A 21,272-nucleotide genomic window follows, 5' to 3' on the forward strand; every position below is an offset into this window, starting at 1 on the left:
ACTCCCAGCCAGCGCCTGCTATTCTCCTCAAAGCTGCTGATAAACCAGATCTTCATCTAGCTGACAATGCCTCACATTTAATGAATAGTGTTAATTCAAAATAATAATAATAATAACATAAAGCATTATCAACTCAGCGTCTTCATCAAACTCCGGGGCGATCAGCTGCACGTTGTAATCGTGCATGAGCGCGAAGCTCCCTGCTGGAGCCCTGCCGCTGCGGCCCCGCCAGCACGTCTGGCACGGATCCTGCTCCTCGCGGTGGCCAGGAGCAGATGCCCAAGGAGAGAGGCTCAGGAGCCGGACCCAGCATGCAAGGACGCTGCCCGGCATCCTTTCCCATCACACGGTGCTGACTGGCGTCAGCTCTGTTTCCATCACCAAGTCCCCCGCCGGGGCTGTTAACCCAGCCCTTCCCGGGCAGCGTGGTTGCACCCAGTGCCCCCTCGCCGCTCCAGCTGGCCCATGGCATTATTCCAACTCTTGCTGTTCCAAGAAGACGGTATTTTGGATGTCTTTCTCGGCTATCAGCGCATTGGCAGGTACCGCATCCTGCCTTGTTCCGTCTCGGTCCAAATTACTAGAACTACTTACTGAATACTTTTGCATTTTTCTACATAATTAACAATTTTGCAGTCTCCATTTGGAAATGACAATTGCTGGTGCTGCCTCCTCCTAGTGCATTTTTAAAGTGCTCCTTATTGTGTTCAGCTTGTCAAAATTGATTTTCCCCCAATGTTTTTTGGCTTTCCCTGTCATTTTTTTACACTCCAAAACTACTAATTTCTACTAATTGTTATATGCTTCCCCCTCCCCTTTGTTTGCTGGTATTTATTGCTTTTCCGTTTCTAACTGCTGCCTCCACTTTGCTACTGCTCTAGAACAGCCCCCATGGCATTCTGCAGCAACAACCCCCTCGTACAGCCCCACCATGGGGCTTCTTCATACATTTCTCCATCATGAGGGTCCCCAGGACAGACCACGGCTGCTGGAGGGGACCCAGGAGACCCCCTCTGCTCCCCACCTCCTCTCGGCTTCATTGCAAACATCCCCAGCTCGCAGCAGGGCATGCACCAAGCAGATTCTGCTTGCAAACCAGGGGCAACAGGATACGAGGGAGCAGGGTTGGGCCATGCTGTGCCCCAAATGTGTGTATCGCCCCATCACACCACGCCTCCCGTGTGCTGTGGCACGGACCCAGAAATCCCAGAAATCCCAATTTGCACAAAAGGAACCTTAAAACCTGCCCCAGGCGCCCTTTTCCTGCCGACGGGAGCTGTGCAGGCGTGGATTAATGCCAGAGCTGTGGAAACGTCAAAATTGTTAACCCCTTTGCTGCTGCCCCGCCAGCGGGACCGAGGCTGGTCCGGCAGCCTCCACCCATTCCTGTGCCTCCCCAGCTTCTCAGCCTCCCCGGCCTCTCAGCCCGCTGCCAAAGGAGCTTGCTTCCCCGGCCACCGCCACAATGCAGCAACTCACAGGGCTGCGAGTGAAAGGCAATGTCAGACCCGATGCCCAGAATATAAAAATAAGTGACAAGGGAGCCATTGTGGCCCAGGAGTTAGCCAACTTCAGATTAATTCACGAACCTCCTCTCTCCTTTAAAAGCAACCTGGAGCTCTGCGACGTCCCTGGTTACAGTAAAAAATAAGAAGATAAGCACCGGGACCCTGCCCAAAACCACACAGCTCTGACTTTTTGCATACAGAGGCTTTGGTGCATGCGGGAATTATTTTATTTGTTAGCGTTGTGCCTGGAAGCTCCACGGTAATGCAACGCAGGCTCTGGAGCAGGATGCTGAGGGGAATATGGAAACCAAATCCAGAGGCCCTAGGAAAGCAGGACCAGAATTGCCAGGAACAGTTCGGGGCCAGGCTCTGGTGTGAGGAAAGAGGACCCAAGCTCAGCTCGTGGCCATCAGTAGCTGAGTGCTTTACAGCTCGTCCGAGCAGCTGCGGGTGTGCCTGCTGGTGTTCTGCACGGGGCGGACAGCCCTTCCCCTTCCTGATCTACCCGTTTGGCCTCCCCGAGGGCGGTTTGCTGGGGCCACCTCTGCCACATCTACCGTGGTTGCACAAGGCACGTTAGCAATGGGGCCGCCAGCTCTGGTCCCCCCAAAGTCCATGAGGTTTTGGCTGGTGGCTCTGCTCTGCTCCTCGTGCCCACCCCTTTCCCTGTGTCTGAAGAGAGTTTTTTCCCAACAACCTTCTAACTCCTTGGCTGTGGACAGAGGAGGCCACAGAAGGAACCCACAACTGCAGGGAAGACGCAGAGGACCCCACGCAGATTGCTCTTCCCAAAAGCAGGCATTATTTGAGAAGCACCTGCTCGCTCTTCTGCGTGACTGCTCGCATGGCTTCCGTTTCTGGCAATTAGCGAGTGCTGACCTTGCATTCGGAGGAGAGGTGTTACCAGTCCTGCTGAAATAATGATGGCAGAACAGCCATCCTGAAATGGACATCAGATCCCGAGGCGCTATTTAATGAATAAGTCTGGGTGAAATGTGGGCTGACTCTGCATAGGTGCCCTGAAGCCTCCCAAAATTTGCATGCTGCTCAAAGAAGCCGCCAAAGCCCGGTGCCAACCTGCCTGGTCAGATCGAATTTATCTAACTCATAGCAAGATCTAACGCAATTAGAAACCCATTTAGACAGCCTCGGGACAGAGATTGCCTAACCTCTCAGCCTATCAGAGCTCCAAGCCCATCAAGGATGTGCAATTTGGCTTTTCTTTGTTTGAAATGAGGACTGGAAAGGAAAATATGGAAATAAATCATCTGAAGGGTGAATCGTAAAATCTAAAGGGGTCATAATCTTTATGGGATAATGTCTAAATTGTACTGACCATGGTGTCCTGAAATGCCTATCACCTTCAAGCTGATAATAGAGACATTCTGTAGATGGTTGGTACAGAGCAGAAATCGCTCGGGACACAGGAGGAGGTCTCATCATCGCATTACAACCATCTGAAGATCCCAGGGAGCAAAAGGTTCCAGGACTGGGAGAAACACTTGAACAAAGCCCTCAAGGAATCCAACAGCTGCCGAGTGGGAAAATAATGCTGGGAAAATAATGAGCTAATCTAGCTCCCAGTTGCACCCAGTGGAGCTGACAGATAGCACGAAGGGCTCTGGGGAGAGCAGGGGGTCCCCAGCAGTAGACTCAGGCCTCTTAAAGAGAGAACCAGGGATGCTTCAGCAGAAGACTCTGCTTGGAGAACACGACAATTTCCTGAAATCAGATCTTCTTGCAAATGGGCTTCTTGTTTCAAAGCCAGAGAGTGTAAATAGGAAAAAAAAAATGATGCTCTTGCAAAGGTAATTTTCACTTCAGAATTCAAACCTAGTACTCGTTACAAAATTAAATGAAAAAGTCAGCCAGAAATTTTGCCTCTATAAATTATGAGGAAATCTATCTATCTATATCTATCTATCTCACTATCTATCTTTCTATCTACTTCTCTCTATATCCATCTGTCTATATACCTACCTATCTATTTTCTGTTGACTGATTTCATCCAAAATGATTATCAATTCTTTCTGGTTTGTTTTGAAGTGTAAAATTCTCCCTGATGTCAAGCCCGCTTCCTAACCAACTCTGTTTCCATCGGCAAAGGGCAGAAGCTTCTCCTGGTTGTTCAAGGAATCGTGTCTGATCCACGAGCCTGTGCCCTGCAGCTCTGGACCTCAGCAGAGCCCTGAGGTTGGTGCTCTGCAACCAAGCTGCGCCTGGTGACGATGCAGGGAAGGACACGAGCTATTGCCCTCATTTGGAGTGGTCAAAAAGGTGAGACAAGCAACATGGACAAGCTTTGGTCCCCTTATACCTGGCATCTCTTGCTACCATGGGATACGTATGGATGAACAGGGAGGTGTTTTGGCTTGGAGGAGGGCTGTGGGGCAGGGAGCTGGAGGAGCCTTGGAGAGATCCAGGCAGAAAGGAGGCTGCACCCAAAAAAGTGTGGGCAGAAGGGAAGCGCCCTTGTCATGCCCTGGGTTGTGAGCTGCACCCACATGTGCCTGACGACAATCAGGATCCTGCCCAGCATTGTGTCTAAGGCCCGAGCTGGTTCCCAGCATGAAAAATGAAGGTGTGGTTGGACAAGAGAGGTTTGACTGCCCATTATAAGCAGGAATTTTGAGGGAGGCCACTGAAGAGGGAAGGTAGAAGGTGCAAAGCCTGTTGCAATGTTGTCTCTGGCATGACAGGCAAGAAGAGCAAGGGGAGTCACACCAAAGGGAGCCAGCTGGGCGAGGACACTTGTGAAATGCACGTGTCTCGCCCAGTGTCAGGATCTCTCAGCATGAGGCTCTTGTAGGCCACATCTTCAGAGTCCTTTTTGCCCCCTAAGGATGTCCCAAGTGCCTGCCCCTCTCCATTCCCCTGTAAAACCGCAGTTCTAAAGAGCAGTGAGTGGAAGGATGCAGGCTGTGGAGCACATCTCAGAGGACCGGCTTCTGCTTCACGTCTTTCCTGTGCAGAGCCCACTTATACAACAATCTTCCCAGATGAGCAAGAGAGTCAGAAACATCCCAGCTACACCCTAATGGTATTGCAGATCTGCTGTCCTTAATTTAATCCCCGATCCAGTTCTCAAATCCTGTCAGGTCCTGGTCCAGACCTTGCAGATTGTGGCTCTTAAAAAAATTCCTGGACACTAAAGGTTCCTGAGCTCTGCTCTCTGTGCAAGAGATGTTCCCTAATAAACTGTCATCTTCTTGAAATCCCAGGGAAAAGCAGCCTGAGCCCCTCCAGGCACCTTGAATCAGTGTTACAACACCCTGAAAGGTCTCACCCAGCCTTGAACAACAAAGAAGGGCTCTTCAGACATCTGAAATACTGATTTCCCTTCTAGTGGGCTTGAGCACATTTGATGAAAAAGCAGAAAGATTAACAGATTAGTGTAAGGGAACATCAGACATCATATTAGCAAGATGTTTAAAGCAGGATTGCAGTCTGAGTTCAGACAAGCCATACCCCCGCAGCAGGGACTGATATCTGTCAGATCCTCCCTGGCAGCAGCTTTGCAGATGCTCAAGAGCATGGGGGAGTTGGGAGCATGTGAAAACCAGGCCATGTGGGAGCAAAATAGCTCCAGGCTTTCAGGTTGCTTGGGCCTTCAGAGATCTCTCCGAGGAGCCGAATCAGGGCACGCTGCTCCGGCTTGGTTGCGATGGAGCAGGATCGGTCCTGTGGGAGAGGTGGCGAATTGCTGCCCTCCCAAAATGACGGCCCTAAAGACGGCTTTGATGAATCCTGCCGAGGTGCGCGGTGCCGTGCCTTGATGGCAGAGCAGGCACCGTGCTGGCAAGGAGGGGCTCAGGAGGGGGGTTTTGCTAATGGGGGGCACCTTTTGTGGTCTCCGCGCAGGATCCTCGGGGCATGGCTGAAGCTGGCTGTAAGATAGAGGCTGCTCTGTGGGCTTTGCCCTGCCCTCCTGTAGGTCACTGCTGTCCCCCACCCCGTATCCTGCAAGCATCCAAAGGACTGCCCACCGTAGATGCCATTGGTGTAAAATAACTGGGAGTTTTTGAGGGATCTTGCAGAGTTTTCTTTCTCAAGGGCCTCCAGGGTGAAGACTGAGACCTCCCAAACCCTCCAGAAAATTGGAGATGGGGTCAATGGGAAACTCGCTGGTGGGGGCAGGGGGCTGAGGGGCCTGAAGCTGGCTTGCAGAGGTGACACCAGGAGGGCCTGATGGACACCACAGCTCGAGGTGACAAGAAGCTGAGGGCCTGCAGCCCCGTTTGGGGGGGGAAACAGAGAGCACAAACCCCACTGAGCTCAACCCTGCCCTGCCCCAGCCAAAGTCAAAGCATCCTGGCCAAGGACAGCTCCTGCATCTTGGGAGAGGGGGGCCGTGGGAAGTCCTGTCTGGAGCAATTGCCAACCACCTCGGTGCCTCCCAGGAGCAGCACTGGGGTTGTGCAAGCACAGCTGGGAGGGCTTGGCTGGCAGGGCACGGGGCAGGAATGCTGCTCTGCCCGGAGAGGGGCCGAGCCTGGGATTCATGGGCATGGCCGGTGTGTGTGGGCATGGAAGGTGGGGAGGGAGGAAAGCTCTTTGGGCTTGCCTGAGGGCTCAGGTCCGGAGCTGTCTTTCAAAAGAACAAAAAAGAGGGGTTTGCTGGGGCCGCACAGGGCCCCCAAGTGCCCAGGAGCTCACCAGCCATGAAGGGCAGCTCCTGCTCTCTGTGCCTCGGGGCGGACACGAGCACCCAGTGGTCACCTCACCACTGCTGCCCCGTGCTGCCGTGGGGCTGCCCTCCCCACCCACAGCTGCCTGCTTTGCTCCATGCACCTTCCCCATCCACCCCACCCCATCCTGCCCTACATCGCCAACCCTCGCATTACCCCAGCCTCCGCTCCGTCCCCTCCCAAAATGTCCCAGCCATGTCCTCACCCCACCCTCCACACCCTTCCTTCTGCTCCTGCTGCTGCATCCCACCCCAAAGATGCATCCTCGCTTCTCCCCCCCTTGCAGAGGGATGGGAAAATGCCCAGGAACACATGCTGGCGTTGCAGAAATCTCTCCCCCCGCCCCAATCGGGGTGCCTGATTAAACAGGCTGCAGGCTTGGGCCCTGCTCCAGGCGGGTCCGGGAGCAGCACTGCAGCTGAGAGCCCGGCCGAGCGGGCAGAGCGGTGCCGGGAATATCAATCAGTGCGCCTTGGCCACAGCCAGCGCTTTCATCGCGCTGGGGACCCGCCGGAGCCAGCAGGGACTCAGCAGGGCTCAGCATCCCTCGGGGTTTGGGGAGGGGAAAGCAACCGGGAAAGGGGAGATGGCTGCCTGGGGGGAGCAGGAGGAAGGGGGAGAGAGCAGGGGAGAAAGAAGGAGGGGGCAGGCGTAAATGTGAGAGCTGGAGGAAGAGGGACGGGGAGAGGAACTGGGCATAAATGTGAGAGCAGGGGGGTGAGGGGGACAGGACTGAGAAGCAAAGGGAAGAGGGGAGCAGGCCAGCACCTGGCTCAGCAGGGTGGGAAGGAGGAACCGGCTGCAGCTGGGGCATCCGGGGAGCTGCGAGCCCCCCAGGCCGCCCGGCGTGCAGCAACGGTGAGGAGAGCGCAGGATACAGGGGCTCCATGCAGAGGAAGAGATTAAAGTTATTCCTTGCAAGCCATCAGAGGAGCCAAGGGTGAGGTCCCCAGTGGCAGCAGGGCCAGGGGCCTCAATCAGAAGAAACCCGATGCTCTCCCCAGCGGGACGAGGACGGTCAGGGTCAGCACCAGGTCAGCACCACGGCCCCCTTGGATGCACACCGAGGAGTCGCCGTGCTCCGTACGCCCCACTGTCACCTCTCCGTGTCGTACAGCCTGCATGCAACCCCCTGCCACCTCCTCCTGGGACAGCCTGGTTCCTGCCCCCGTGCCACCTCCTCCTGCAGGCAATGAAGGCTGCGCCCCACTGGCATCCCAGCCCATGGGCAGGGGGTACAGGCTGCGAGCACCCCAACCTGCCCCACTCCTTGCCCCTTTTGCACTCCCCACAGATGCTCAGGGTCCCCTGCACCGCATCCCCAGTGCCCACAACCGCGCTGAACCTGCACCAGCCCCAAATGATGTGGGGAGCAGGAGCTGATTTGCAGACTGGGAAATCTTTCCAGAGCAGGAGAAAACAGGGCAGGTCCCCCCTGAACCCTCTGCTCCATCTGCAGCTCGGCGCTGGATCCATTTATCAGCTCATTCCACGTGAGCGACCTTGAGAAAATCCACTGACCCAGGACGGCAGGAGACTTTCCCAAACATCTGCCAACACCTAAACCTGCAATTTATGGAGACTCTAAGCGAAATTCTACAACAAGACAATTTCATTTCTGTCCATTACAGCTACAATATTCCTCCTATTCCCCCTCACCCGCGGAGAGTAATTAAAGCTGCGCCGTGCTCCCGAGCCTGCAGGCAGGTGCAGGTGCCTCTGCTGAGCTCGCAGCAGCACGCCCAAGCCAACATCACTCCAGCCGGCTTCTGGGGCGGTGGGGGGGCTGCAGTGACCCGGGGCAGCCCCAGCTCTGTGCAGCCGTGAGAGGATAAAGGAGAAAAAAAATTAAAAAGTACAAAAAAATGCCCCAAAGGATGGAGGCTGGGAGATAGGCAGAAGAACTTGAGCACCTGAGAGGTTGCGTTCTCGCTCCAGGTTCATCAAAGAGCTGCTGAGGGCAAGGAAGGAAGGGAAACGGCTTTCAGACGGTTCCCAAAGGGATGCAGATAGCAGCGCCGAGCCAGGTCCCCAGCCTGCCCGGCCCAGCCCTGCAGGGGCTGGGCTGGAGGTGGGTGCTGCTGTCTCCTTTCCTCTTCTGCAGCCACCACATCGCCCCGCGGGGCCCAGCCGTGCCTGCCCAGGAGGCCCAGACGCTTCCTGAGCGGTTCGAGATAAAACCTTACGCTGTTAGCAAAACAAACGAGGAGGTTGGGAGAGCCAAGGCTGGCACCGGGCTGAAACCACCAGAGCCAGAAGCACTGGTTTCCCCGGATGATCTAATCTCTCCAAGCACCAGACCTCCTCTCCTCCAGCGGGCTGGTGGGGCCGGTTGGAGCCCTTGGGGAAGAGGTGAAGCCGGTGCCTCCCCATGCCCCCGTTTGAACCAAAAACCCTGAGAATGAGGAGGGGTTGGCCAGGGAGGGGGGGAAACTATGGTCTTGGGGGAGCTTGGCCACCTTGCCCCATTGCAGGCCTGCTTGGGAGGACAGCTCCTCCACTGCGAGGGTGCCCGCTGCGTGGCGGGGCGGGGAGCGCCTTGCATCGGTGCCCCCCCGGCGCTGCTGACGCACCCGGGCTCCATCTGCATCCGCGTCCTCATTGCAGCACTGCGGCAGGATTTGGGTCATGCTACCCAGGCAGGGCTCCGCTCCTCCACGTGCTGGCCTGGGGAGATGGGGGGTCTCAAGTGGATGTGGGGATGAGCACGGCCAAGGGGCGTCGGGGTGCGTGCGTGGTGCGCCGCATCCTGGGGAAGGCGTCTCCTCATAGAGGGCTGGAGATGGGAGATGTGGAGCAAGGGGACCAACACAGACGGCCCCCACAGATGGCGTCACACCGAGACCTCTGTGGGGGCCACTCTGGGGGACAGGGGGGAAGGTTAGCAGGGGCGGCTGGCCCACACTCACATCTCTTCTGGGTGCCAGGGCTGGGGTGAAGCTGCCTGGGGAATGGCCGTGAGCCAGAGCAGCTTCAGGGGCAGCACGGAAAATAAGGCACAAGTGGTCAAAAATAGAAAACTTTATTGAAGTCAAATCCAACAGGGCAGCAGAGCTCAGCCCCACGGCAGGAGCCCAGCCTGCCGCTGAGGGGGCACTTGGGGTACAGCATGGCATGGGGCGGAGCGGACGGTCCTCACCCACGGGGCCGGGAACAGGTGAAGCCAGAGGCACCCGTCCCCACTCTCCCTCCCTAGCTCGCTAAGGACAGACCCGACAGGCGCCAAAGCAGAAACGTGGTGCAAGCCAACTGGCCAGACAGCCCAAGGAGAGAAGGTCCCGCAAGCTCCGGACCCCTGCGGTCCTCCCGCGACCTCCAAGCACACCAGCCAGCAGCCCTTCCCGCTCGGCAGCCAAGTCCTTCCTCCTCCCTGCCCCGCAGAAGTCCCCGGCCAGACGGAGAGCAGTGACCCGACCGCAGCACGCAGCAGAGACCCGGGTGCCCCGCTCCTCAGCCACCCTCCCCTGCCGGCCCCATGCCACCAGAGAGGAGCCCTGCGTAGAGAAAAGCAGCTGGGCTCTGCTGCTTGCGCTGAGGCGGATTTTCACCGCGCCGGCTTATGGCAGAGGGCCCAAGCCCCGGGGAAGGCAGAACCCGAGCCTGGGAAAAAGGCAGCGCTTTGCTCCCCAGCCCAGCCCCGCCTGCCCGGGCAGCCACAGAGCTCCCTTTTTCGGGATGCTTTGTGCGGGGAGCTGGCTACTGCAAGCGCCTCACTCTGTGCTCCCCGGGGTGGCATCGCCCTGCTGGGTGCCGGTCCCCAAAAGGGACCCAGGCGGGTGGGCTTCCCTCCCCCGGTGCTCCCCATGCAGAGGCACAGGCATGCAGTGCCCTTCATATCACCGCCACCCAGGTCCCAGCCCCGGGCGCTGTGACGAGGGCTGTGACATTTTTCTGTCCCCTTCCCTGTCCCCTCCCCGTGGTGGCCGTCCTCCGCCAGCCTCCCCCGGCCACGTGCGCCGGGGGCCAGTCCAGGCTCACTCCCACACCTCGGTCCAGATGGCTCCCCGGTGCAGCGGGGGGGCCGCTGCCGGCCTCAGGATGAGCTCTCCTACCTGCTTGTTGGTGTATTTCTGGGGGTTGGTGCGGTAGCTGTAGTCCGAGTACTGCTCGGAGCCCGTCGAGTTGTTGTCCCCGGTGCCAACAAAGGTGTTGGTGGCCGGCAGGTCCTGCACCACCTGGTGCTTCTTGGAGGCGGAGGGCGACTGAGGCTGCAGCTGGATGGAGGGCAGGGGCGAGTTGGAGCGGTAGTGGCGCCCCAGGTCCGGGCTGCCCGGCGGGTAGTTGAGGGGCAGGTGGATGCGGGGGCTGTCGCTGACAGAGTCATTCATGAGGTTGAACTTGAGCGATTTCTGCAGCCCCGTCTCCTCCTCGTCCTCCGTGGGCTTGGGCGGCTTTGGGGACTTGCTCTTCTTCACCTTGTTCTTGCTCTTACCGCTCTTGCTGGCCTGCTTGGGTGCATACAGGTCCTTGGTCTCCTTCTTGCCTGCCTGGTAGCCGCTCTTGGCCTCCCGCTGCCGGCAGTAGCGCACCAGCACGACCAGCACGATGACCAAGGTGACTGCCACGATGCCGGCGATGACTCCAAAGAGGATGTTGCTTCGCTGCTTGCTGCGCTCGTATTCGGGGTCTCCGGCAATGTCTATGTCGAGCGGCGTGTCCAGGCTGTGCCCCACCAGCGTGTCCAGCAGCGTGCGGTTGGCCAACGTCTCGTTGACGTAGAAGTGCACCAGTGCCGTGCCGTGCCGCGAGGGCTTGCCCTTGTCGTTGACACGCACGACCAAGCGGTGCAGGCCGTGGTGCTTGCGCAGGATCTCCTTCTCCAGCGTAATGTCCCCGCTGTGCGGGGAGATCTGGAAGAGCTCAAAGGGGTTGCCTCCCGTGATGCTGTAGGTCAGCTCCGCATTGACGCCGGAGTCAATGTCCTCTGCCTTGACCTTGCTCACCTGCTGGCCAGGGCTCGTGTGGGGCAGGATGTGCTTGTAGGTGGCGTTGGAGGGTGAAGTGATGAAGGGGGCATTGTCATTCTCATCCAAGACGTTGATGGTCACCCCCACGTAGGCAGACCTGGGAGGATCCCCACCGTCCACCGCCTTGAGCCGGAAAGTGTACGTGCTCTGCTGCTCCCGGTCAAAAGAGATGCTGGAGAGGATGGTGCCAGTGCCATTCTGGATGACAAAATCCCCATTGTCTTGCTCCACCGACAGCTGGATGCGGGCGTTTTCTCCTTTGTCAGCATCGATCACCGTCACCATGCCCACAGGGCTGAGGGGCGGCATGTTCTCCATCACCGAGAAGTTGTAGCCGCTCAGCATGAACTTGGGGTCGTTGTCATTCCTGTCCATGACGTTGATGGCCACAGACGCTGTGCCCTTGAGGCTGGGACTGCCCTTGTCTGCCGCCACCACCAAGAACTCGTAGCGCTCCCGCTGCTCGCGGTCCAGCACCGCCTTCACTCGGATCTCCCCAGAGTCGGGGTCAATGGTGAAGGAGCCCTTGGACGAGGGGTCTGTCACCAGCGAGTAAACCAGCTTGGCGTTGGAGCCGCTGTCCGCATCGCTGGCACTCACCTCCATCACCAGGTCGTCGGGCTCGTTGTTCTCAGGGAAGGCCACCTCGGTGAAGCTCTGGCTGAAGACGGGCGCGTTGTCGTTCACGTCCACCACCTGCACCTTCAGCGAGTTGGTGCTGGAGAGGGGCGGGTTCCCCGAGTCCACCGCAACGATCTCAATCGTGTAGTCCTTCACCGACTCGTAGTCCAGCGGTGTGGTGGTCTGCAGGAAGTATTTCTTCTTGCTGTCGCTCCCCGTTTCACTTGCCTGCCGCAGCTGGAATGGGACGTCACCAGCCACCACGCATGTCACCACAGCGTTTTCGCCCTCATCTCGGTCGGACACCTGCACCAGAGCTACTGCTGTCTCTACTGGCACGTCCTCCGAGATATTTGCCATGCCATCCTGGTGCGTGACCAGCCCTATGCCCCGAATCTCAATGGAGGGCGCGTTGTCGTTCATGTCCTTGATGGTGACCACCACCTGGGTGCGGGCGCTCTTGGGGTTGGCCCCCTTGTCCTTGGCCATGACGGAGAACTTGAGGATGCTGACGTCCTCGCGGTCGATGGGTCCTTGGACGGTGATGAGCCCTGTGGCGCGGTCGAGGCGCAGCAGCCGGCGCACCATGTCTGAGGCCTGGTGGAAGGAGTAGTCGATCTCGGCATTGGCGCCCTGGTCCGAGTCGTTGGCCTTCACCTGCAGGACAGAGGGAGAAGATGGTGAGCGGGAGAGGCCAGGCTGGGGGGAAAAACCTGGATTTCCTCTTCTAGGGCCAAGACCTATGGGGCAAAGAGCCTGGGACCGGCAGGACGGCTGGGAGTGGCTCCCCGGCACGGAGGCTGTCCCTCGCTCTTCCAGAGAAACCGGCTGTGCCGGTCGGGCTGAGCTCCCCTCCCGGCCAGCTCCAGCATGCAGGGAATCCTCCAGGAAGCAGCACTGCCAGACCCAGACAGCACTGGGGAGGGACAGCCCTGGCTGCCCCTGCTCCCCCAGACTCTCCCTTCTCATTACCCCGCAGCCACAGTGGGGGGCTTGAGCAGCCTCCTGGCCCCAGCAAGGATGGGGATGAGGATGGCAATGCTGCACAGAGCCACCGCAGCTCCCTCCCTGCTTGCAGGGGTGCACCAGCCCACCAGCCAGCAGCTCTGCGTTCGCATAAACCTGCCTATTATTTGCTTTCTAAAGGAGATGAGGTTTGTCTAACATTTGCCTCCCTAATCGGCTCTCCGAGCAGCCTCTTCTCTGCACCATTTGCTGCTCCGCCGTTATCTTGCTCAGCAGATTTGGATGGAGAACGAAAGTTGTTAAATGTAAATTCCACCTTTTACCTCCACTCACAAAAAAAGGCGGAAGTCATTTTCCCCGAAAGATAAAAGCTGAGCAATGGCAGCAGCAGCGGCTCAGCCCATTCTCCTCCCGGCCGCGCAGCTCCCTTATCTGCTTCCAACTTCCATTCTCTTAACAGTGAAAAATGAATTCTTAAAAATCCACATCAGAATTAACAGATGAGAGCTGGCCACGCTCCGCTTATTAAGATGGCAGCTGCAGATAAACAGATGTCGGCTGCTATCTCATTGCCAACCCCCCCCCCGAACCCCCCCATGATGGGGCAGAGCCCCGTGCACCCCCAGATCTGCAGGCAGTACTCCCTGTCTCCTGAGTTTCCAGGGAGCAACCCAGGGAATTTGACTTGCAAACGGGTCAATGTCCTGTCTGCAGACAGTGTTTGGACCAGCCAGGCATGAAGCCAGGCTCCTCTATGGACCGTGAGTCCCAGCCCTACCCGAAACCTGCAGATGTGCTCCTGCGGACCCACCAGCCCTGCTGCTGCTTCTCAGTCATGGCCTTGCAGCCCCCACCCCGGCTGCAGCTTCCCGAGCATCCTGTCCCACCGCATTTCAGCAGAGGTGACATCCCAGGGTGATGCTGCGGGCTCCTGAGGCGTGCAGCCCTCTGAGCTCTCCCTCCCAAGGCAGCACGTGGCCATAGGGAAGCCCCCAGATTGTCCTTGCAAGGAGAGCTGGGGAGGAGAAGAAAGCCCCTGCAAACTCACCTGGAGGACAGAGTGCCCCACGGGGCTGTTTTCGGACAGCTCTGCCTCGTAGAGGGCCTTCTCGAACTTGGGCGCGTTGTCGTTCATGTCCACGATGGTGATGCGCAGCAGGGCGCTGCTCGCCCGCGGCGGGCTGCCCCCGTCCTGCACCTTGATGGTCAGGTCATAGGAGTCCCACTGCTCCCGGTCCAGGTTCCCCATGACAATCAGCTGCGGCTGCTTCTCGTCCTGGTCCTCGGCCACCTGCAGCCCAAAGAGTTCCTGCGCGTCGGGGCCGGCCATCAGCTCGTAGGAGGCAACGCCGTTGGGACCCGAGTCGCGGTCCATGGCCGGGGGGATGGAGAAGAGAGCGCCGATGTTGGTGTTCTCGGGGATGGTCAGGGTGAGAACGGGCGAGGCGAAGTTGGGCGTGTTGTCATTGATATCGAGCACCTCTATCTGCCCCTCCAGCAGGCGCGGGCTGTTGTTCATCATCAGGTCAGTGATGGACACCTCGAACTCCAGGTAGCAGGGCTCACCGGGCAGGAGGTGCTGGCACTCACGCAAGCTCTCCCGGTCGATGGAGGTCTCTGTGGTGTAGATGTCCCCAGTCTTGCCATCCACACGCAGGTACGGGGCCCCCACTTCCAGCTTGTAGAGGTGCCCCGCGTCTGGGAAGCCGTAGTCAGAGGCCAGGCTGCCGATGAGCGTGTTGGGGGGTTGCTCCTCGGGCACTTTGTAGACCACCCGCGTCCCGCAGACCAGGGCAGGCAGCTGGCAGAGGAGCCACAGGCCCAGGCAGGAGGCGAGGGGCCTCATCCTGCGCCGCAGGGGAGCTGCAAGGAGACACAGACACCGCGGGTTAAGCGACGCGAGCCCCAGCAGCTTCGAGTGCAGCCAGCGGGGCTTGACGTGGTCCCAAAGCTGTGCCCCCAAGGGGAAGGGGCGCCCGGCCCCAGCCCCCACAAACGAGCGCCTGGGAAGACCGGTCCCCATGTACCAAGTTCCTGCACCGCCCTGCCCGAGTGAGCAACCCCATCATTGCAACCCTGGCCCTTCCTGCAAGGGACAGGAAGCCACTCCTGCCACCGTCCACCCTCTTCGTCAGCATGCAAGCTGTAATTACAGCCAGCCAGGCACGCTGACGGGGCAGGCTGCACGCAGCCTGCTGCCAGCGACCCGACGGGAGCTGGCTGGGCTGGGACACAGCCTCTCACCACGGAGACACGGGGGCACCGAGTGCCACAAGCTGCGGGGACACTGCCTTCCACGGACCCTGGGGGCACAGGGCACTGTGCGCCCTGCCAGCACTGCGTGGTGGAGGCAGCAAAGGGACAGGGGCTGTGCCCGGGATGCAGGGATGACACCTGTGGGGCACTGCAGGGACATGGGGCACTGCTTGCCCTGCAGAAACACCACGAGCCCAGCACTGCAGGGACACGGGGCACTGCCACAGCAGGGACAGAGCGGCACGGCCCTCCCTGGCGAAGCACTGCCAGCTTCACACTGCGAAGGCACCACCCATCCAGCGCTGCAGGGATGCAGGAGCCCCGCACATCACCCACCCCACACTGCATGTGGGGCGCTGCCCCCTGCCCACAGCCCCACAGGAGCCAGGGCAGTGCCCAGCACGGGGCCTGAGTGTTGTAGCCCCGCTGCCCACCCCGCACACAGCCCTTGAGCCTCCCCGCGGCGCGGCGGCACCGCACAGCCCCTGCACGCCGCGCCGGTCGGCACAGCATCTCCCCGCTGCTGCGCGGTCACTAGGCAACCCCGCACCCTGCGCCAGCCCCAAAACATCCCCTGCGCTCGCTGCAGGCGCGCTGCTCCTTCCCCTTGCTGCCCGCTCCAGGCTGGGATGCTGCTCACGCACAGTGGGGTGCCCTCGGGTGCCGGTGCCCACACTGCCCACTGCAGAGACGGCACCCGAAGCGCTGCCCCCCTGCATTGCAGACGCACACTGCACGCTGCACTGCAGGCACCCGGCCACTGGAAACCTCCTCCCAGTGTGCCAAAGCTGCAGGGGCAGCGCCAGCCCCATGGGGACTGCCCCCTTCTGTGCCGAGCCACACGCTTCGGTGCTGTGCGTGGCCACCAGCTTCCCTGCCCCCTGCTTCCCTGGCTGGGATCAGGCACACCGGCCTCACTGCGTGCTCCAAAATCAGAATCTGCAACATCTGCCACGGCCCCACGGCTGCGACCCGCTCTCGCCACTCCCACTGCTCCTCTCCACACGCTGCACCCAGCCTGCGGGATGGGTGGGTGCTCCTCTGGCATCACCCCTGTGCGGTGCCACACGGCTGCTGCCAAGCTCAGCGCCGAGCTCCTGCTCGCCCCAGCGTCGGGCAGACCCTCAACAAGTGGAGCATCCGGCACCGTCTGCCCTGTGCCTGCCTCCTGCCAGCCAGCAGCTCACAGCCCCTCTGCCCCTGCGCTCGCCCACGGACAGGCGTCTGCTGGGATGGAAGTGGGGAGCTCTTCCCTCGGCAGGAGGGAAGGCAGCTCTGCTTCTGGAGACGGAGCTATGGCCCCAAAGCCCAGCTCCGCTCTGCTCCCTCATCCTACAAACATCCTTCCTGCAAGGGAACAGACATTCCCACCCTGCTGAGGGCACGCACAGCCGCCTGGAGGCATGTCCCGGGTGGAAGGGAGGAGGGAAAGCAGCCGTCCCCACCCTGCACGGGGCCAGGGATGGAGGTAGGGAGCCGAGCAGGAGCACGACGCAGCTTTGGATCGATTCAAGCAAGCCCTGGAGCGAGTGCACATGTACACGCGTGTGCACAGAGCGTGATGCATCCATTCACGCACCCACACAGAGCAGGAAAAAATCACTCGTGTGCACAAGCAGGGTGTGCACATGCCCTGAGGAGCACATCCATGCCCACACCGGCTGAGTGTGCGCAGCGGATCAGGGCTCGCGTTGCTGCACCACGCGCACGTGTGCGTGCAGGGAGCACCGCGTGTGCCTGCACGGGGGGAGCGGCGTGCGCGTGCCCCCGTCACCGCGGGCTGTGCGCTGGTGTGATGTCACCCCGAGTGGGGGATCTGCACCCATGGGTGTGGGTCCGGACCCATGCTGAGCACCGCCACCCCATCGCTTCGGCCGTGCAGGAGGGGTGAGGAGAAGGGAGCAAGAGAACAGGGACCCGAACGGTGCCCGGGCTGGGAGAGGCACCCGGCACAGCACTGTTTGCACGAGGCCGCTCCGGTGACGTAGCCTCCTGACTAAGCCTGGGTGCGAGGATCTCAGCTAAAGGTGAAAGTCCCCGCGTGGGGCCACGGCTCTGCCGTCACACGGCCCTGAGTCACCAGCACCAGGGACCCGGCAGCGGGGCCGTGCCAGGAGCCTGGGGCAGGGAGGGAGTCACCGAAAGTGCCCGGCAGCCACGCGACCTGCTCCGGGAAAGGGGCCGCAGCCTGAACCCCAAGTTCCTGCAGGTGGAGGGAGCCTCCAAAACGGAGAGGCTGGAGGCAGGGAGCAACCGTCTCCACAACCAGAGGCAGGGGGGAGCTGGGCGCCCAGATCCGCGAGGGGAAACAAATCCTGCTGGGTGCTTGGTGCTTGGGGTGGGGATGACACAGCGCCGACGTAGAGAGCCTGGAGCAGGGTGTGAGGAGGAGGTGGAAGCTCCACCGTCGGGGAAAAGCACGTCTGTGCAGGAGACGGAGGCTTCCCAGGGGCCAGTGCACAGCAGCGGGCTATTTTCCCATGGGATCTAAGGACCATCCCACACTTTCTTCTCTGGTGCCAGCCACCTTTTTCCGACCTGCTGGCAGAATACAGAGCACTTAAAAATAAAAACCCCTCCCAAAACAACTATTCCTCCGCACACACAATTCTCCCTACGGGGAGAGTGCGAGAAAGCCTGAACCACATGAGAGAGGCGTTAGTCACGCTGCTTAATGCATGACTGGGAAGCTCTCAGAGGACAGTGGCATGCAAAATCTGACAGAATTCAGTCATTCCCCCCTAAATACCAAGCCCTAATGAAGGAGAGGTTACAAAGCACTGCGAATTCAAGCAACTGCTCAAACAAGCCTTCGCTGCCTGCGATTCCCACAGCCTCTTGGCCCCGTTCCACAGCCGGCAGCACCAAAAGGGAACGGGCACCAAAGTCCACCCTCTCCCTGCTGCCGAAGGCTGGCGGCGCGGCTCCGAGCCCTGCTCACAAATCCACCCAGACGCTGCGCTGGGCACGCACGCACCGAGCCCCCCGGCCTCCCCAAGCCCCGCTGCGGTGCTCCGAGCTGGAGCAACATCCCAGCCAGCAGCACGGGGATGAGATTAAGGACAATATTTCCCCCAAAACAGGCACCGATGTTCACTCTTACAGCCGAGGCACGGATGGGCCGAACCCTTGGCTTTTTGCGGCACGTCCCATGCCCAACAACGCGCCGCTTCCTTCAGCTCCAGCCACTGCGGCTGCTCAACATCGATGCGGGCTGGGCCCAGGCCCCCCAAGCCGAGCCCCCAGCACCACTCGCTTCCAACAGCTTCACCCCAAAACCATCTCTCGGAAGCCACACAGAGAAAGAGAAGAGGGCGAAGCCCAGGGCCCTCCTTCCTCCTGCTCCCCGCCGCTGCAACTCGGCCGGGCGGCGAGGCAGAGACCTGTCAGAGCCTCCCGGGGGCAGCCTCCGTCCTCCCTCCCGGTCCCCCCCCGAGCCTCTCCGGGATGCTGCGGGCTCCTGCGCCCCCCCAGCACCATCCCAGCCGCTCCGGGGGCGGGCGGTGCCGTGGCGGGCCCGGAGCAGCCTCCTCCGCAGGAGCCGGAGGCAGCGGCTCTCCGCTAGGACCGGGGGCCGGCTCCGCGCGCACCCGCATCGCTGCGCACACGCGCGCCCGTTGCGCGGACACCCGCGGGGAGCCCACGGGAGCCGCTCCGCCGGCCCCGCTCTCACGCTCAGCCCCGGCGCCCACGCAGCGATCGCGGCTTTCCCACGGCGCACGCACACGCAGCCCGCTGCCACGCGCGCTCACACGCACCCGCCCCACGGACACGCTCCTCCGCGCGCCCCGGCGACACGCACACGGACGGGGGGACACGCCGCGGGTGCCACGGCCACCGAGGACACCTGCCAGCCCCCTCCCCGCGACCCCCCCCTGGCCGCACGGACACGGCCCCGCTGCCCACCCGCAACTTCTCCCACGCAGCGCTCTCACCCCCGCTGCCCACACCCACAGCCACCCCCGACGTGGGAGGGGGACACACACGAGCCCCGACCCCCCGGCACACAAACACGCACCCAGACGGGGAAAAAAACACCCCCACGCTGCGCCCCCACCGCCCAGCCACGCACCCACGCGGGGCACGGCTCCGTGTGGCACAACAAGTGGCAGCGCCCGCCCCAGTCAGCCCCGGCAATACCGGGAGCGGGGCGAGAAGCGCCCAGCCCCGCTCCCCCTCGGTGCCCCCCCCGTGTCCCTCCCTTTCCCACGGCCCCGGGGCAGCCCCACGGTTGCGCGTGGGGGCTCCCGGCCCTGCCGCAGCTCTTACTTGGATGCGGCCGGTCCCCGGAGCGCTGATCCAGCGGCGTCTGCATCGCCTCCTCCTCCCCGCCGGGACCGGGCTCCCCCCACCCCCCCGGCTCCTCCGGTTCGGTATCCACGGATGAAAAATCAAATTTTTAAAAAGGGGGGGGGGGGGGGGGGAAAAAAAAAAAAAAAAAAGGAAGGGGGGTTGGAGAAAAATATATATCTATATTTCTATATGTTTTTTCCCCGTGGGAACCGCCCCCCCCTCCTCCTCCTCCTTCTCCTCCTCCTCTCCCCCGGGCCGGGGCTGCGGCTCCTCCGGCGGAGCGGCGGCGGCAGGGCTGGCGGCAGCCCCCGGTGGGCAGCTCCGTCCGTGCCCGCCTCCGTCCCTCGGTGTGTGTGAGGATGTGCAAGGGAAGCGCAGCGCAGGCACGGCCCCTTTCCCCCCCCCTTGCCCGCCCGTCCCCCCCTCCCCGCTCTCCGTCCCCGCTGCCTCCGCCTCCTGCCGCCGCCACGGGGAGGTGGAGCTCCGGCTCCTTATCTGATCCCGAGCCCAGCCGGGCCGAGCGGGCCCGATCCTGGTCCCAAACCCTGGAGGGGGTCGCAGCATCCCCCTCTGAACCCCCCCTACCCGCCCCCGGCTTGGCCCCTCTCGCCCCGGGGTCTCAGGTGTAGGGCGAGCATCCCGCTCGGTCCCTGCTAGACCCATTCATTTCTTCCTGAATTTCTTCATTCATTCCTTCCATTCGCGCCCTCTGAGGGAAGGGGTGTGCGGGGGGCGCACCCTGCAGGGCTCCTCGGATCCCCCCTTCCCTCTCCAGCCCTGCCTGGGTGAGGCGTGCAGGATCAGCCATCCCCTCCCGCCCCACCTGGGTGAATCACGCTTTTATTGCAGGCTCCCAGGGCTGGGGAGCAGCGAGCACCCGCCTGCTGCCCTCGCAATGCCTGCGCGGAGCCGTGCCACCCCACACGCTGCCCCCCATGGGACGTGGGGTGGGTGAGGGTGAGCCCCAAACGTGGCCGGGGCTTGGGGACAGCGTGGTCTGAGGGTGTCCCCACTCTCGCTGGCCCCCGTGTCCCCGCAGGGGATCCGCAGCCTGGCCCTGCCGAAGGCCTCTGCTCGCAGCCGGAGCTGCCGGGGTGGCCACCAGCACCCAGCACAGCCGGGCACCCTCGGGCCCCCTCTCCCAGCATCTCTCCTCCTGCTCCGTTGGCCTCTCGGGACTGCAGCCGGGATGCTGGAAAAGTCCTTTCCTCTCCTCCGCAGCGCGGGGATGGGAGCAGCTTCCCGCTGAGCTACGGCAACCTGTTGCGCAGCTCCCTTCGCTGCACACATGCTCAGCTCGGCTGCGATGACTGCACCATCTAGAGGCTGCGCCGGCTGGCTCCGAGCAGCCCTGGCTCTGTCTCAGCCCCGAATCTCCCCCGCAAGAAGGCAGCTCAGCCCCCGGCAGGGCTTCTCCCTGCTGGGCAGGGGCTGGGGGGTGACCCCGCTGGGAGGAAAACCCAGGCTTCCCCGCAGCGGGGCCGTCTCAGCTCCTAATCAGTGCCGGTGGCTTTCCCACGTCTGTGCGCGTGGATTTTTTTCTGGGCTGGAATTCTCCCGAAGCTAATTTAGCACAGGATGCAAAGCGAGAGCCCAGGGAAGGTCGAAGCCCACAGTGGAAGGGTGGGGAAAGGAGCTGCGGGTTTGTCAGGGCTTACCCTGCTGAGACAGCGTGAACCGGGATCCGGACAGGGAGTGGGAACAAAACTCCCCGGGGACAGCGGGAGGTTTGACATCTCGGCTCTGGCAGTCCCCCTGGGAGGGAGGAGAGCCGGAGCGATGGGAAGAGCTGAGCAAGCCCTGACCCTGTGCACCCAGGGCAGCGGGGGGGGGGGTGAAGGCAAGCTTCAGAGAGCGCTTGTGACCAGAGGCTTCCATTTCACACGAGACGCAGGCAGTCAGTGCGCTCCTTACTGCGGAGGCCGGGCACACACGGGGTTTGCAAGATGCATCCTCTGCTCAGGCACACTTTG

General features: G+C 61.2%; 1 protein-coding gene across 3 annotated transcripts in view; it reads right to left on the reverse strand.

Annotated features, from left to right (window-relative positions):
• PCDH1 (protocadherin 1) overlaps nucleotides 1-21,017 on the reverse strand; it is a 45,437-nt gene extending 24,420 nt beyond the window's left edge. For 2 of the 3 annotated variants that reach the window (XM_082771347.1, XM_082771349.1), the window contains exons 1-3: nucleotides 19,276-19,730; nucleotides 13,799-14,613; nucleotides 10,249-12,441 (exon numbers count right to left, since the gene is read on the reverse strand). In XM_082771347.1, the coding sequence (XP_082627473.1) occupies nucleotides 10,249-12,441; nucleotides 13,799-14,613; nucleotides 19,276-19,321 (3,054 nt within the window). In that variant the 5' untranslated portion in view covers nucleotides 19,322-19,730. Of the gene's footprint in view, nucleotides 1-10,248; nucleotides 12,442-13,798; nucleotides 14,614-19,275; nucleotides 19,731-20,957 lie in introns of those variants that run through there. The other variant, XM_082771348.1, reaches the window with a different exon arrangement.
• Between the last annotated feature and the right edge of the window lie 255 nt (nucleotides 21,018-21,272).

The sequence above is a fragment of the Aythya marila genome (assembly GCF_965140915.1).
Source record: "Aythya marila genome assembly, chromosome: 14".
In the NCBI taxonomy this organism is placed as follows: Eukaryota; Metazoa; Chordata; class Aves; order Anseriformes; family Anatidae; genus Aythya; species Aythya marila.